Here is a 19,191-nt window from a genome sequence, read left to right as displayed (position 1 = left end):
ATTTATTAGGTATAGAAATTTTACGCAAGAAGCTATAAACCCTAATAAATAATATTTTTATTAAGAAACCTGTAAACGTTAATTTCCAAGTAATCATATTACAGTACACTTAATGTTAACATTGTATAATTCTTATATAAAAATTAAATTATAGCATATAAAACTTAATACAAAATTATACAAGTAAGTCATAATTTTAAATTTTAAATTATGTACCCTGTGTCATTCAAAATATAACAATGATTACAAAGGCGGCGCTTAAAACGATAGGTACCTATAAATAAAAGCAATTACCAGGTAAAGTATTGTGAATGACATTATATCATATACATATATGAATAAATTAAAGGGCTGTCGTATTTTCAACCGAAATTAAATCAATCTTAAAAAATAAATTAATGAAAATTTTATTTCTCTTCGATATAAGTGTTTAAAGATAGTTGTGTATTATTATAATTATACATTATCCAAATATACACACAATAAAATATAAATTCTCTAAAATCTTAACACAAACTAAAGGACATTAAAGAAAATTGTAAGAAGAAGAAGGCTTATGCTGACTCCAATAGAGACTCCGCTACTGTAACATCCAAATTCTTCCAATTGCACTTGGTACCTGATGTTGTATGGGAATCTACACGCGTTTTCTAGAAAAGAAGAGAAGGTATTAACCATTTTTGATAATTATTTAATTTGACCCTGACGGCTTGAATTTTAGAATTAGGTTTGTATTTAATATTTATATACCGAATTACACGATTTAGAACATTTTTTTAAATTACTTATAGGTTTCTTTATGATTTGAAACAGAGATAGTGATATAGTCTAATTAGTTTGGCTGAATGTAATAAAGTGACATATAATAATATATATTTTACCTGTACAAACTGCAGATAATGTCGCTGGTGTTGGTACAACGGACTGTACGGAGAAATAGAAGAATGGACAGGAGTTTATGGTGTAGAATCCACTACACAGGTGTTGCAATCTAATTTCCACGTTACCAGACGTCAATGACTCACACGTTACCGCATTGTCTTCGACCACAACTACCGACGAATTTTGCCTTAAATAGAAGACATTAAAATACATCATCGATTCAAATTAAACATTATCAGAATTTGTTGAACTTTATAGACACTTTTCTTCCACATTATACAATTATTAGTTTCTTACCTGGGCTGAGAATAAATTCTGGACCAACATACTACAAGATTGCCAACTCCTGCTCCCGCTCTTGAAATGCGAATTCTTCTATTATCATTGTTATGGAAGAAGTAATTCGGAGAAACTGAATAAAAGTTAACGTAGCCTGGTTCAACGTAGTCGTCAAATTGTCTAGTTCCAGACGATGTGTCGGAATAAGTAGATCCACAGGCTGGATTTATCACTCTTCGTCCAACTGGTAATTGGAAAATAGGAAGATTAATAAGCCACTTCTGTTTTTGCTACAAACAAGCGATAGAAGGCTGTTTCTGACATAATAAACCGTACATAATGGATTGTTCATAGTATTTATTTTTTAAACAACTATAACTCACCCTTTCTAATATTTCTCAGAACTGTATGCATATTATTTTCAACATTCGTCCCATCTGAAGTTAACGAGATGACACTGATATCATTATGCATATCGCGTACTAAATTCCAAATCCTATCGAATTGATTCGTTGATGTTGCAAACAATATTCTAAGATCTGTAATAAACAAAATATTTATCAACAGAAAGTATTAATTGCAATTAGAAATAGGACCATAAATTTAAATAAAACTATATTTTGGGTTTTAGAGTTTTCACTGTCACTATTGTTGTATCAGAAATCTTTCTATCAATTTAAGTAATGCTTACCAGGCACCGTTTCGTTAAGTATTCTAGTTTGCTCCCAAACAGCTTGATTATTGTTTATAGCTGTATTGATGAGGAATAAAAGCACTGTCGAATTTCCACCGACGTAGTTAGCTATTTTTTCATTTTCAAGCCGACTGTGCATTGATATACGAATACTTGTTAATGTACTTTCAAGGTTAACACCAGAGGGTACTGGATAAAATATAAAAATTGTTAAAAGAATTACAATCAGTTAGGTGCCTACATTCATTTAGCAAATTTTGCACAGATGACAAACAAGAATTAAATATATATGTAACTAATGAGAGTCAAGTTACATTCATTTCGATATTTCTATAAAGAAAGGAAATATATTTTTAATTAATTTTGATACCTCAATTAAAGATATATTCATATTTTGAACACACTACTTTTGTTAAAAGAAAAATCTTGTTAAAGAAATAGACCAATAAATATAGACTTACATGACCAATGTATCTGTTGTGTATAGTTAGAATGGAATTCAGACAAGGAGAACGTTGTGTTTACGATAACACTACCGTCGAAGGCGTTTAATAGAGTTACACTTGATCCATACTTTCCCACTTCAATACTGTCTAATAGATGTGAAATAGCAGGATATATCGATTGATATGGCCAGGACAGATCAAGAACGATGTAGAGATTAGTTTTAAGTCTGTAATCAGTCGAGGTTTCACTCACAACGCAGTTGAGGTCATTGAGGTTATTAGCTGTAACAATTTTTTACTTCAGAGACCATCATAAACAAAACAATAATAGCATGCGTTAAATATATCAAACCTTACTAACATGTGTACGTCTGGAAGTTATTAACTGCACTAGCAACCGGGTCCTGCAGCCCCCTCATTATAGTACCAGGTAAAAGCATATTGGTATCCAAAACAGCACTAAATGTGTACGTCTCAGATATTAAAGTGGGTAAGTTGCTGTTAGTTATAAATTCTTGAATTAAATCGCGACGATTGCATGCCCTTCTCGATGGGTCGAACACTCCGTTCTTAATGATAAAATTCAGTATTAGTCCCTTGAAAACAAATACCTTTAAAAAAAATTGAAAAGATATTTACCCTTGGACTGTAATACATATCTAAAAGTTGCGACAATTTTAAAGAACTGGAAGACTCAAGTGCTGAAGTTACAATAGAGCCCAAAACAAATCCATCTACGTCTCCTCTAATTTCAGGGTCAGTCATCTCCAAGTTTGTTCTGCTGTGTAGCATAAAATATCTCGGTGCCTCTGTTGAGTTCCAGTTACCAGCTGCGCCGATAGAAACTGAAGGGTTCCCTCTCCTTGTTTGAATCAATACAGCTTCCGCTAAGTCGCCTAGAAAAAAATAACTTTGAATTATAACTGCCTCAAGCAGTCAAATATTTACCTTAAAATAATACAATTTCATGTACCAGAGAGTGTAGTTGGGTATGTAGATGTAACAAATTCTTGTACATTGGGGTGTTCAAGAACAGATCCTTTTACAAGTTCCCTCACTGGAACTCTTTGTAATTGGGCCCCACCAGCTATACCGGCGAGCACATTTCCAGCGGAAACTGCACCCCACTTTGTATATACCACACCGCCTAAAAGTGGACATTGGCTGTCACCCAGAAGCTGACGTTCAGACTTTAAACCATCCATGCCACTGTATTCTACGTCATCTTTTGGATTATAATGCCTCATTTGTCCATTTGTATCTACAGAGGACCTGAATGTTTAAGAATATTAAACTATTACATTTCAATACTAAAATATCGTATATATTTGTCTATATTAGTCTCTGACGAGGAGTATTAGTGGATATCATCTGTAAGTTTTGTTACAAAAACTCCATTTAATTACTAACATAGCTTTCAAGTCCAAGATTTCAACGTCATCTTTCAATAAACGTTGTGTTAAATCACGGCTCGTCCGTAAAGCTCGATATTGAGAAAGCTGATTACATTGATTCTCATTTCCACGTAGCCGAGCATCCACAACTGTGGAAAACATATGGTGGAGAGTACACTGTAAAGAAATAAATAAATATAATTTAAGAGAAACAATTTTAACTGTCATTAATTTTATATATAAGTAATGTTAATGCAACCTTTAGATATGAATTTAGAGTATTATTTGCTAGGACTTGTTGATTTCCCTGAATTATTCTGGATTGAACAATCCGGTGGCGATGAAACGAATGGAAAGTAGGGGAGAATGGCAAAACGCCCGGTGACGCCAAGTTCGTCTCTGGTTGATGATATTCAATACCATCTTGTCGATATCTGTGAAAAAAATTGTTTGTTAGTAATTTAACGGTCTCTGTTCTTGTTTTTTACAGTATTGTGTACTCAAAACTATGTCGTTTACTTTTATATGTTCCTGCTAACTCTTATTTGTAAGCATTTCAAAGCATAGAATGACGATTGGAAAATTAAATTAACATAAATTTTATTACATATCAAAACTATAACCATACTCCTCATAAATGTACATCTTTAGAATATACTTTCATTGTATTGATAATGTTATATATCCTTCTAATGCCTTACGTTTGAAGCAGCAAAATAACAAGTTGTCTTAAATCCACGTTCACATTAGGATTGTCCTCCACTTGTTGTATAATATCTATTAAAACTTGCATTGTCATCGGTGGTAAATTATTTCTGTCTATGAGTAAACGATCTGTGTAACATTCTCTGAGCTCTGGTGCAACACTCGATTGTGCAGTTAACTGACATTGCACTTTAGCGGCAATAGCCAACACGAAGACTGTTAACCAAAACATGCTGGCAAAATCTGAGGAGAAATTAAATCTTATTTTTCATATACATTTCAATCAGTTGAAGCAATTTAAATTAATTGGAAATCAAACATATTTAAATCAAATGTGTTACCATACTATTATTTAAATTATATTTAAATAAAAATATAAAATTGATGAAAAGATGAAAATTTTGATATTGTTATGGAATGTGACTATGCATTTTAATGTTGTTAGAGCTCAAAGCACATTATCTATCGATTCATCACTATCTGTTGTTCGAAATAAAAGAGCTAAGTAGCGCAATTGATAAAAAAATCCAACAAATTCATACTACACGTACGAATTTAGAATAGTATGTGCATGTGTCATTTGATAAAAGTAAACGATTTAACAATTAATTATCAGTAATGTTAAGGAGTGGCAGGCTGATTATATATTTTTTAAAAAATGCTTACAACATCTATTTACAGACGACGTTAGTTTCGGCATGTAAAAAAAATATTTATTTGTATAGTTATCTAGGCTTTGTTAAACTCTGACTTATAGTGAGTTCTCTAAGGATTCATATCGTCACACTACATACGAATAGTTTCACGTTTCCCACGATCAATAACCTATGTTAATACTAGGGATAAAGTGAGACAATTTATGATTCAAAATTCTTATGTATGCCTGTACATACTTGATACTTAGAATAAGCATACAGTTTTTACATGTTGTGAATTCCTATTTTATTCTTTTGTAACACAATCGACTATCCTTGAAACTGTTTTCTTATCATTTAAGATAGTTATAACTAAAAAAAAATACAAATTAAATTAAAGAATACTTTCAGGTAGGTTTTTGAATAAAAATATTTCATTTAACATGAGTGGGTATTACCTAAACAAAAAAACATGTAATTGTTAAACCTGTCTAAAAATGACTGTTGACTAGATTAATAGGACACGAAAAAGTCTCAATGTAGGTCATGTGGACTATACAAGATAAAATTAGAACACTTTCACTGCACCAACATGCTAGTCTCTTAAAGAAAATTGAGTGAATGGTTGAAAAATAATGAAAAAAGATGTCCAAAAAAGTTTTTAACTATCTACTTAACGTTACAATGTGTATATTTTACAAAACCAAGAAGTGATGGACATATATACAATAGTAATAATAAAATATCAAATTTACCTTTAAAATTTACGCAATCACAAACACAATATCGTATAAAAACAGTCAGTAGAACCAATATTATCACTTACAGTATCATATTTCGAATTAAAAATCTAGAAAACGGATTAAAATTATAAAACCGATATTAAATATTCACCAATTGTTCTCTTGTATCACCGAATGCATACCTTGGTACGACTTGTAAAATAAAGGGCAGTATTCCTCGATAAGATAATAAAAAGCAGGTCTAGATAAACTCGTAAAGTTTGATAGCCATACTGGCTGTTATTATCTAGGCAGGTAGGTGTATCTGTTTTTCCGCAGGCGATTACAGAGATAGCGATGATTATGGCGAAATCTGTAAGCATTGTTATTACATTTTCCAAAATTTTTGTAGGAAGAACGTAGTTTTAAAATTTATGTATAAAATATTTAAGACATAATCGTAAAAGCATAAAAGTTTAAAAAGAAAGTCATTCTAAATACGAATTGTAAAACTCTGAACAGGTTGTGTTTAATTTTCGGCTTTATAAGTATGAAATATAATTGTTTTATATATTTCTTTGGAGTTATTGTTCTTATTTAGACATGATGTATTTATTTATAAAATTAAAGAGCATCTTGTTCTCAATTACATGTTCTCAAATAAATGATATATTTTGTATATGACCTTGACCTTGTAGGTCGATTATTATTTAAACTCTATGTATAATTTTTCAACATTAATATAATTATTATTTAATCTAGCTCGGTGACGCTGTCAAAGCTGCACGTGTAACAGCAATATAAATTACAAAAAAATAATGAATTTAGTTTTTAAATTAGATATAAGTATTTCCAAAAAGGATCGACGAGGATGGGATTCGAACCCACGCGTGCAGAGCACATTGGATTAGCAGTCCAACGCCTTAACCACTCGGCCACCTCGTCGCTTATGCGTAGTCGCAAATTTGTGAGTTACATTAAGGAATAACCTTATATTTTTTATTATTTTCTTAAATATAAAAAGAGTTTTATGTACATTTATAAAATAATGATTCTAATGTTATATTTTGGAGTGAGTCTGAAACGATAGGAACATTTAGTTAATTTGAAACAATAAGATGTTTATAGTTTAAACATCTAGTTAAATGGATCATATTCTATATTATGCTTATCATTAATATAAATAGAAAGCAACAATTTAAAAATAATTTGAGATAAACATTAGGACATAACTTTTTTTATCTAAATGCAATATTACATACTTGAACATCAGCTATGAATATATTTATGAATAATTGTTACGATTATATTATTTTTGAACATGTCTGAACTAAATATGACTAATGTTTGAATCAGCGTACTTAATTTTACATATTTAGAATCTAAGATCTTTTCTCCAAAGCGACATCTATCACACAATGAAGCAAACAAATTCCGGTTAAAAAAAAAAGAAGCGCAATAGGTGTAATTGAGACCGCTAGAGGTCTCTGTCAGAAATTTTATTAAATATTTTATTATAGAAGGCTCTACAATAAAATCTGTTACTGAAGTAAGGTAATTATTTCAAGTGGTTATTTAATTTCTTATTGATTCTTCATTCCTTGTCGTTCAGAATCCTAGTATTACTAAAACACTTTACTAGTAACACTAGATGTCACTAAAAAGCTATTTTGTTAAAAATATTATTATCAACTTAATTGCAATATAGTTTATTTAATAATCGTAATAAGGTCTTAGAGAAGGGCTTCACTTTCTAAACCTTATCAAAGACAAAAGGTAAAGAATTTTTAAGTTTATTATGTTATATGATGTACTCTGGAGACAAAGGAATAATGTCATATTAATACCGCAATCACTTATAATTTAAACCGTTGAAATCAGAATTATTGACTGTATTAAAATATAAAAAAATCATAGACCATTTCCCGTTAGAAATCATAAAATTAGTCAAGAAAAAATACGTAACACAAATGAAGGTAAGACAAAGCAAGATTTGTAACTTTAGTATGTTTTATTTTTCTATTGTAGGTACACAGGTATGTAAATAGTAGACAATTAATCTTGTACTGCCGCTAATACTATACAAATAAGATTTTTTCTGGTTTTAAGTTTTTCTATGTTTTAGTTTATAATGCATATCTATTAATATACGAAAATATTTTTTTTAACAAAGAAACCATTTTTATCTGTGGCTTCTAAGATCCTTTAATTTAACATTCCATCGGAGGAGTTTGTTATAAACATGATTTTTAACTCCCCCCTTTGCCTCATAAAGGGGGAGTTAATAAACAAACTTTGTATCAAGTAGACTGAAACGCTCTCTCATATACAAATGAAATAACGAAACAGAAATTAATATGAACCTCAGCTATCATTTTGAAATAATATATATATTAAGCTATATTTATATCAACGACATGTTAACAAAGGTTTTGTTTGTTTGAATGTTTAGTACAAAAAACATCGATAATCAAGAGGGAAAGGACTTCAGGAAAGGTGTTAAACTTAATTGCAGTAGCTTTGATATATCAATATAACTCTTCAGATGCTGGAACGCAGGACGTCTAGACGTGCCTTTCTTTCAGATTGCTTACAGAACATTACATTGATTTGTGAGACCGACCGTCTCGAGCCCGCCGCCGCGCTGCAGCGCTGTACCGGAACCTGCCAACAAAGAAACGATTTATGGTATGTTATATATAAAATAAAAATCATAGCTCATTTATCTGACGTAAACTTCTTTAACTCATAAATTAGGAGGAAATCTTGAAGTATGTGAAAGCTGTAACGATATATTCCTCTTATTTTATGCTGTACCTGTGTTTTTAGAGTGAAGAATATTAATTTGCACATTATCTGATTTTACTCTTTAGCTTGTATAAAGAAATGTGAACGGATAATATATAAAAAACTTTCTGAGTTACGTTGATTCATTTCAAGGAAACCAGTACAATATCTGTGTTAAAGTGAAGTCGCAAAAATGCAGGGACTTAGCTTGCAAATGTCGGGATTGGCGAAGACTTGGGAAGGTCTTCGGAGTCGGTAAATTGTACAGGATTAGGAAAGCAACTCCTATTACAATCGATTGGTTTCTTCGAATGTATTTAAAATAATTGCAACTGTGAATACCTACGTTAAAGTACAAGAGACACAGAAGAAATATGGCAGTGAATATTGAATATAATACTTATTTAATAATTTAAAATGTTATAAAAATTTCAACTTACTTTTCCTTTCTTAGCGAAAGTAATAAATGTGCAAAACTGACAAAACTATTTCCCGACAAGGATGGGACCGTATTCCATAATTTCCTTCGGAATATAGACGAGGATGTCTGCCTTAGAGATTATCCCTCTCACGAGATTGAGTCAGACCTGAAATACAATAGTCTATTATAAAGCCACGATCGGTACTTGTAAACTTATTGACTTTTGTTATATCTTTTCTACTAGAATAACTTTTCTTGACTATCCATTGTGAGTATTAGACAGTTCTAACAAATCGCTTTTCATATTTTACAATATATAAGTAGGTACCTATATAACTCTTGTTCTTTGTAAATGGGCTATTTTTAATATGACACTCAAAAAGTATAAGACGTGTTTCCAAATTGACAACTATTTATTTTATGTTAGCTGTCCAATATCCGTACTCTTACCACGCGTTACCATAAACCAAACAAAACATAGAGAGTTTTAAGTTATTCACTCATATTCCTAAGTTTATACTCTCTTTTGATGAGATTTATGAATGAAAAACTGGAAAGTGTGTTTTATTCGACGATTCGAAATCGTGGTAGGGGCGCAGTACAGGAAAATCATCCGTGAAACGGAAATGTGCGGCGCCGCGTGACTTGCGAATTGATGGGAGTACGGAAACTATTATTGTTTTATAATAATAATGAAACTTTGAAGCTATGAATGTAGTATGTAGATAAGTTATGGTGAACAAACGGTAGAATAAATTAGGAAGTTCTGACAAAGCCTAATTAAATTACTTAATTGACTATTAGTAACATCGTAAGAAATATATAAAGAATATTATCAATTATATGTAATCAAATTTAACTTATTAATTTTTCTAAAGTTGTTTTCTTTTAAAGATATTATTATTCTTTATGATGTAGAATGGGAACTAAATCTGAAATATCCTTAACTAGCAAATACATCATTGGATAACGTTATCTGAATTCGACGTGTAAATGAATTGAAGATCAAGTTAAACTCAATTAGGGATCCTACTAAGCGGATTTATAGCGCACGAACAGTTTTAGAACCTCTTTCGCCAATTACTCACATTGTGCCTAGTACTACCTTCTTGACTGTAACTCGAGTTATTAGTTTAGAGAAGAGCAATTATAAATTACAAGCTAAAATCATTTCAACATAAAGGTCACTGAAACTTTCATTGTTAAAAATTTTGCAGCGTCTCGTATCGCTTTCAGGAGAAAGCTCATAAAATCACCCTTTTAATGCCTTTCTATTTAAATGTTGCTCTCTTTTGTAAGAAACAAGGACCCGATACATATTCATTGCAAGCAATTTTCTGTCTACCGGAAAATGTATGTTATATTTATGAATACAAACGTCTTCTGTATTTTTATTTCGTATCAATCTGCAAATTGAATTTTTGTTTATTCTATACAACATTTTCTGTATTAATACTTTTAAGTGATGAATAAAAAATATTAACACTTCCGACGAATAAGATTTCTAAATTCTGTAAAGATCAGTATATTCAATTGTCAAAATTATGTATGTCGTTAAAAACTTGCCTTAAAGACATTAATGTGATGTAGAATGAGTTTTAAAAATGATTAATGTTTTAACACGCAAAACTAGTGGCGCGGCGCATCCGACTATACATACAAGTAAGGTATATATAGTTGGCGGCTAACGAGTTGAAATTCAGCCCTTATGGTGTTTGCAGCACAGATTGCAGATGAGTTCTATAGTGGTCGTGTGTACTTTGCGAGACGCAGTTTGGACTTGGGAAAATAATTTCCACCGCCTCAAAAGGCTCGGTGGAGTCAATGAAAAACCTCCACAGTTCCCTACAAAGAATCAAGGCGCCCCCAGCTATAATCAAAGTTCTAGTTAGATATCTTTATTCCTATTTTTTAATTCTTATAACGCGTTAATTAGAAAAACTGCAGAAGTTAATAACTAAAGAAATATATTATTACCTACTCTATTTTCACAACCAGATATAGATGTTCAAAACAATTGTAACAAACCCTTTTCAATTATAACATTAGGAAGTCGTTACGAAAATAGATACAAATGATATTTGCAACAACAATAACATGCAAAATACAAATTAAAATCAGCCTCTGCCATCACTGTATTAAGCGGAAAATGAAATTCTGAAAGATAGTTAAGTGGGGAGTTGGCGGGGGGATTTGGGGAGTTTGGGGGGTAGACGGCGTGGCGGTGTACGATGTACGGTCTGCTAGGCATCCTTCCTAGTACAGCTTTCGTGCATTGTTGAGGTTGTATTATAAGTTTTATGCGTAGCACACTAAAGACCGACTACGCTTTGCATAGCTGTACCGAGGTACAATCATTCACAAGCGCTGTTTGAATATAAGATTCTTGTGAACCCATTTAGAACTTATTTAATATGTTAATACATTCGACGATACAACGATGTTAACACACACAGTGGTCATGTATTTGATGATATTTGGTGTGATATTTCTAAGGAGTTACAAATTAACGGCACTTGAAAACAGTTTTATAATAACGCATTAAATTAAAGAAAATATTATATTTTACCATTTTGTCATAGGTGACTTATCGGTAATTAGCGTATTTGCTCAATAGCGGGATAATTATACCTTCATGGTTCAGATAATGCTCACGAGAAATACATCCCTCGCAACCCTTCTCTGGGGAAACTAGCGGTTGAATATGATCTGAAGTAATCTGAACCCACCCGCAAACTGAATTCGCTGTGCGCTATCAATGAAACTGATTCAAATCGGATTTTCATACAAAATGTAACAATGTTTATAACTATTTCGCATGCCTATATTAAAAACAATGTTCTACTTATTGTATAGTATATAAGCTACTTAATACTAAGTCTAACAATTTGCATGTATGTATATTTTCTGGGATTGTTCTTTAACACTTTTATTATTAGCTGTACAGCTTAAGTCAAGAGTTTGTTCCACAGGTAAATGTTGCTAACCATAGTTACATATTTGACACAGATTACGTTAAGTCTGAAATTTATTCCATAATATTTGTTGATATTTTATTTATCACAAACATCAGAACTTACGAACGTCATGTGAAGATTAAACTAAAACGATTTTGATCTTTAAAAATACTCTAGGACTATACAAATTAGATTGCAATCGCAATTTCAATTAATATTTCTCATACTATGAAATGTTTTTACAATCATTTTAAAGCGAGCAATTGTTATCAAATCGTTTATAATAATTTTATAAAATTTATTAAATATTTTAATAATTTAACTTTTTATGTACGATGTATCTTTGTTATATACATATTTGATTTTACATATCCAATATTTCTATATGTTTACAGTGAAAAGTTCTTTTCCTTTCTTACTTTAAAACTTTTAACTTGTAACGGTATTTTCAGTAAGATGTTGGATTTCGTTTTCTTTTTCTTTTCAAAATGGTCGCTGACCTTTGAAGGAGGTGTTCAAGTTTTCAACGAAGTAACAATGTTTAACATAACGAAATATACGAGATGTAAATCTGAAATCGCAAAAGTGTAGCTAGGTGTATGTATATATTTAGAACCTTGATCAAATTATGTATTATGATACTTCTTCTCTTAATTATAAACATAAGTAATTCAAAGTAGTAATAAGTGAACTTCAACTGAGTGTTATATACATATGTATAATTATTTTCTCCTTATATTAAATTATTTCACGAAGTTTTTACTCATGTCTCATATCTAATGTTTCATAAATGTTGTTACAGAAACTAATTAATTATAATTAAAAATGTAAGAGGCAACATTCGTCCATTAAATTTGTATTATGGAGAATATTAAAAAATTAAATAAATCGCAGTTAAGAAACCACTTGAACGTAAAAGTATGTGGGTAGATGGCGTGTGACACGCACTTTTTACTTTACTTTACTACATATATCCAGAGAAATTAATTACATTTATAATCAAATATATTTTCAATGTGAGATAAAAGGAATATTTTAAGTTGTATATTCCACTATTAGGTATTGTAATGAATCTTTGAAATAGTTCTACATTTAGTAATCATATTTCCAAACAGTAAAAAATGTCTTTTAAAGTGTTATATTTGATATTTGAAACAGCGGTGTGAGTTCTCTTAGACTCAAAAGAGTAAAATATAAAAGAAAAATTAAAAGTAAACGAATGTCTTGATCTTGACATATGTTTAACGATGCATGATTAAATTGAAGCCGACTATGACACTTAACCTTGCTTTTAATCTTGCTCTTCCGTTATAATTAAGAGCTCAAAAGAAATATTTAATGTTTTTAACATGGAAAGGTCTAGCTGATTTGTAACAATTTGTACAATTGTAACAAATGTTAATTAAAAATAAAACATAATAAATATTTAGAATTTCTTTTTCTCGTAAAATTTCTTTTTAAACAATTTTTTTTTTCAAAAATCAAGTGACTATTGATATAAAATCTAAAGCATAAATTTTCCTAACGAACATCCATTCGGGTCAAGCTAATAAATGAGGGCAAATCAATACATTAAAACATATACTAATTTGATCTGACAGCATTTCATAATATGGGCGCGGTGAAATTTTTCGCATTGATATTATAATTGGTTTCAATTATACAGGCTTTCTGTTTCTGATACGTTGTATTTAACGGAAAGAAATGTTTGATATGATGTTTTGGATTCAATAAATAAAAGTAATTTAATATAAGAAATAAATGTATTAAACAAATATGGATGAATTAATTGAATAATTGAAATGTGTTTGATCGATTTTATTGATAACGTCATGTTTCAGGTGTCATTCACCTTTAGAAGTAAATTGACGAATCCAGACTTGCAGGTCAAATGCAAAGGTTAGCGTCCTCTAGCGTCAGTCGCTGCGAACTCATGACACTGTCTAGATTGAAGGGGGCTAACCCTTTGTCCAGTCAAGTACACCTCAGATTCAACTCCTAAGTTCTCATGGATTATTTTAATTTTCTTTGTTTATGAATATAACTTTATAATGTGCTTTTCAAAGTAATAAAATTAAAGTGAAGTATTGTCTACATTTGCCTATTAATTGTATGTACTTAAGACAGGTACGCTCGTATAAATATTACTATTAGTATTTTTCATTCAGGTTTCATTTATAAGTAATAACTAATCAAATTTATATACTTTATGTGTCGTCTCAAGCTTCAAAAAGATACGAATTATATAAAAAAAAGTATACGTATTATAATGAGTGTATTACTAATAACGGTTTTGTATTAAAAAAATGAAAAGTTAATAACACAATGGTAACGATAAAAAAAAGAAGAGGTTTATAAAGAATATATACTAATGTATCTAACATAAATTTCCTTGTTTTATAACCATCATCCGAAACATCTTATAAAAAAACTGAATAAATCCTTATGGAAGTTTTATTTTATTTCATAGTGGTTGTAGTATATTTTTCACAGAACGTACCAAAGTATATATTCATACCAATATTCCAAAGAAAACTTATTTTCATAATATTAGTAAGAGACTCCTATTTTCCTTAATACTCTCAATAAATTAAATATAAAATTCATAGCAAGTGAACGATTTACAGCACTGTGTTGTATATAATACATTATTTACAAGTTCATGTCCTCCAGAATGTAATATCTCTTCAGGAACCCTCTTTAAAGTGTAAGGTAAAACAAAAGACATTTTTCGCTGTCTACGCGACGTGTATCGGCGAGGCGTTCGCCGTAGACAAGCGAGTTGACCGGCCTTTGAGATTCATGAAAAATTCAACTCCGATATCTCAAGCACTCCACACACAGCATCCTTGATTTATTACAAGAATAAAACATAAAACTATAGGCTTCAGAATGGTTTATGAACTTAATATCGTTTAACCCTGATGTTGATGCAGAATAAGTCTCCATATAATATTATATTTATATTAAATTGTAAACATTATAATGTTTGAAGTTAAATATTTTAATATTCATGGATAAAAGTAACATAAAAACTTCATCTCATTTTCATTAGACGTAGCTCATTCAATATTTGAAAACTTTTAATATTCAAGAGAATCTCGACAAATGTTATTTACATGAAAATGTGATGTTCGTCTAACTTTATAAATCAAATTTACTTACGCGAATGATATCGCATTCAACGGAACCTTTATAGATAGTACAGAGTTATTGCATCATAACTCTACCGAGCCCGGTAAATTGACAGAAAACCTTCCTCCAAGCTCGAACATGATAAAGTTATACGAACACAACCCTATATATCATCACACTTTTTGTAATATGTTTTTGTGCGACGTTTAACATATAGATCATTATCAACCTGACTTAAATTACACCGTTCCACTTTTATATTTTATAGTCATTTAACTTTATTTGCGGCATACAAAATGAAATACATTTTCAAATTAAAAGGTTCCAAAGCGAGAAAACTCTCGTGTTCCATTAGAGATCGTAAATAAAGCTTGATGTAAATCATGTCATTAAGGCGCTGCGGATCCCGGCATCGATTTGAGGCGGTTTCAAATTTAAATTAAATCGCATTACCTACGAGCCAGCCAGCTGATGCTATTAACTAACAGTATCAAACTAATGTTTGCTATACATTCCACTATTCTTATAAATCATTTACGGCGTAATAATTTTAATTGTTTTGAATAATATATATAATGGTGTTTGAAAATATTCTGCTGGTGCATTTAATGTAATAAACCATCCCATTCCTGATCGAATTACGTAATCCAATGCTGTCAGTGAAGTAAAACTCAATTGAACTAGAATATAACACGTTTGACCCAGCTCTGACTTTGGTTCAAACTATTTTCGGACTTCCATTCTGTAATCAAAGCTAAAGTACCTTATACTATTTTCATTTACTTATACAAGACTTTTACTTAGAAACAATTTATAGTTCATTAATATGTCTCCTTATTGTTTATTTAATACACGAACATTTTTATGACTAAACCATATAATTTTACTTGCTCACAATTATCTTTGTCGCTTACATTTTACTTTTCGCTTTTTTTTTGGATATTTTTATGACTATGATACTGTTGTTGTTAAATTTCCATGTATTTTTTCAGTATCTAATCTTTTTAAATTAGTTTTAATACGTAAAAAGAAAAAGTAAAGCACATATATCCAGTTAAGTGAGTTACTTGTAAATAATATTAGGCATACATAGTAAATAAAGTTAACCCGGAATTCCGATAACAAATTAATATTTAACAAGTATTGGGCAGCCCTCGCAACGTACTTTTAATACTTGGATAGCGTGTGACCTCACACCTGCTGTAGGACACGTGTTGCAAACGAAATACAAGGCTCATTTTAGATCCGGTAAGAGAGAATTTCCAATTTCCTTTGTAATCCCTCGATAATGTAAACTAGCTCTTCTCTTCGACATCACTCTTGTCATTTCATCGTGTTTATTAGATGTCCAAAAACTTAGATAATATTTAGTAAACATGTTACGTCACCATACGTTACGTTTTGATACAAACAAATGATGTGTTTAATTTTTCATTGTGCAACTAATCCTTCAGAGCCAATTATAATCCTGCAAACTCAACTTTCTGAATGAATCAATATTTTTTGTTAAACGTAATCCTTATAGAAACATTCACGTATAAAAGCAACGCAACCGAATAGAGCTCAATTTTTCATTTCGTTATGGCAAATAGAAGCCTGCTTCAGCTTGCCGGCCACCTGACTGACGAGGTTTGCTTTTTACAGATTTTTTTTTAGTTCCGTTCTGAACAACGATAGGTACTCGAACTATGTCGAAATATATTTTTGATGCAGTTGATTATTCGCTGTCATTAATGCGAGCATTGTGAACGAATTGTATACGTTCGAGATTATTAATTATATTCTGTACTATAACAAATAAATGGGTTTATATTATAAAAACACCATAGTTTAATTAAAAGTATGTATATCAAAAGGTGAAGTAGATTTTTGTTTTTAAACAAATGTGTTTGTTTTTCAGTTACATAAATATAAAACTAGTTAACAAATCAGTTCATTTCTGTAGAATATTCCTCGTTACATAAATTTCAATAGCTTGCTACACGTCTCAAAACTTTCGAGCTCATACAGTATCTAAGATTTAAAATATATTAATTGAAATCTATATAAATCCAAAATTATCTTTTATAGCAACAACTTAATGTTCGCACTTCATTGCATCTTTTTATATTTCATACACGTAAAATAATTTGAATCAATTCAGGTCATTAGTCTTTTAAATCAATATAGTAATTTAAAAATCAATATAATTCAAACAAGTAGTAATTTCATCTCTAGAATGTCTGTATAGTAATTCTAGGAATAATATTTAAAATTTGTTAATTACAGTCGAAAATGCATTGTTAGGTGTATACAAATGCTATCATAAGCTTCAGTTTCAGACAGCACGTCGTATTCTCGTAGATAAATCACGTTTCAAATTAAATTTCAGTCGAAGCTGTTCTTGAATGAAAACAAAATATTTGATTTTTCTATCTGCTTTTGCCATCTGCGTCTATTGAAGTGACATAGAGTGGTACCGAAGAGGAGTATCTGAAAATGATGCTCGAGACGGTCAGCTTGTGATATTTTCAATCTATATTTTTCCTGTAAATACAAATTAAGTTGTCTAGGTTCAAGAAGTAATTTGGTGTGAGAGTTGACCTCATATTAAACACCAATATAATCCAATACTTCTAATATGTAAGATTTTTGCTACTACACATTTAGTTAAAATTTTATTTCAAAGAATTGTTCATAATCAGCTGGAAGCTGTGTCGTTTTATCCGCCTTGTTATGACTTATTAATATCGGTAGTTTGGATGCATACAAACGATCTGTATTGACAATATAATGATTTTTCAATGCATTCTACAAAGATTTACATACGAACAGTGAGAAAATAAAATAATTAAAAGAATTTTTCAGTAATAAAAAAGTTAAACGGCGTTATTAAGGTTACGTTCTATTTTTTATATTTAAAAAAGGTTTAATGAAATCAAATGTTCTTAAAATTAATCACATGACCCAGAAGTCAGCACAAAAGCTTTGCTTATGTTACAAGGTTGTGCTTAGCTTAAAGTCGTAATTAGAACTTTGGGATTACATTTTATTAATACATTTCCCTAGTTTAATACCCTATACGTTATGGTATATAAGATATCTTAGATTATCTCGTGTTCTTTTGTAACGTTTACGTTTGGTTACTTAATTGTACATTTTGCCGACGTATAGATTACTTTATAGCAACCATGATCACGGGCAGACGAGAAGGTAGTGTCTCCGAAGACATGGTTTCATTTAAAATCATTCTATTCTCTGAAAATTTAAGGTTATAGATAAATTTTCTTAGACAATTGATGTAAAATAACGAAGCACATTGAATACGTTTTTATTTTGCTTTCTGAAGTTAAATGAAATTAAATTCCTAAAACGGTAAAACCTAAGTTTCCTTAACACGTTGTGTGAGTACCTATTTAAAAACCACGTTCCATCACATATCAATTTTTTTTCGTAAAGCGAAAAGTTATGACGGTCTCAATTTTCTTTAATTATCTTCATACAATGACAGTAAAGAACTTGTTTTTATTAGATGCTTAATCGTTTTATTTTCGGGATTTGATTTAATGAAGTGATTTTTAAAGCACCTTAAAATCGCAGATGAAAACAATGTAGCTATAAATTTGACTTCTAGGTTCAGTTTAAAGGCGGGAATGTCGAGAGTGGCTTCGAGAACGAATGCGTGGGCTTGCTATGAGCTAGCGAGACTTACTGTCATTCAATTGAAAGCAACTGAAAGCAATTATTGTAAATTACTTTGAAATACAGAAAATCAATGTCTCCTAGCCATAGGATTTCATTGCTTTAGTTAAGGACGTAACTTTGACGTGACTATTTATTTATTATTTATATAAGCATGCGATAATACAGTAACCGATTTTAGAGCGTAACTTAGAATTATTTACATTCTAATATCAAGGGCTTCATTAGGTCCAAATATGCCTAAAAATAAAAACTTAAGCTTTGTTATATTAAATTTTGGCCATATCTCATACCTCTATACAGTTGTCGATCTTATAAATATAGATTACAATTTTTAACACATAGTATATGAAAATTATTTTATATTTTTTTATACTATGTGATTAATCGAATTAACAGAATTATTTTTATTATAATCAAATATAGTACGATATGGTTATCTCGTTAATATAG

At 30.4% G+C, this 19,191-nt stretch overlaps 1 protein-coding gene and 1 non-coding gene across 2 annotated transcripts; both read right to left on the bottom strand.

Moving 5' to 3' along the window:
• Nucleotides 1-383: 383 nt before the first annotated feature.
• LOC116779210 (uncharacterized) lies at nucleotides 384-5,985 on the bottom strand. The gene is made up of 13 exons (XM_032673414.2): nucleotides 5,791-5,985; nucleotides 4,397-4,643; nucleotides 3,955-4,129; nucleotides 3,712-3,872; nucleotides 3,275-3,573; nucleotides 2,941-3,197; nucleotides 2,663-2,870; nucleotides 2,317-2,583; nucleotides 1,853-2,044; nucleotides 1,545-1,700; nucleotides 1,180-1,405; nucleotides 882-1,069; nucleotides 384-650 (listed from the first exon to the last, which is right to left on the bottom strand). The coding sequence occupies exons 2-13, from the start codon at nucleotides 4,630-4,632 to the stop codon at nucleotides 517-519; spliced, it is 2,499 nt and encodes an 832-aa protein (XP_032529305.2). The 5' UTR covers nucleotides 4,633-4,643; nucleotides 5,791-5,985; the 3' UTR covers nucleotides 384-516.
• A 635-nt stretch (nucleotides 5,986-6,620) lies between these two features.
• Trnas-gcu (transfer RNA serine (anticodon GCU)) lies at nucleotides 6,621-6,702 on the bottom strand. Its single transcript has one exon. It is a non-coding gene; the product is annotated as a tRNA-Ser (tRNA).
• Between the last annotated feature and the right edge of the window lie 12,489 nt (nucleotides 6,703-19,191).

This window comes from Danaus plexippus, chromosome 6 (genome assembly GCF_018135715.1).
Source record: "Danaus plexippus chromosome 6, MEX_DaPlex, whole genome shotgun sequence".
Classification (NCBI taxonomy): Eukaryota; Metazoa; Arthropoda; class Insecta; order Lepidoptera; family Nymphalidae; genus Danaus; species Danaus plexippus.
Note: the sequence above shows the minus strand (reverse complement) of the source record. Positions and strands in the feature narration are given on the sequence as shown.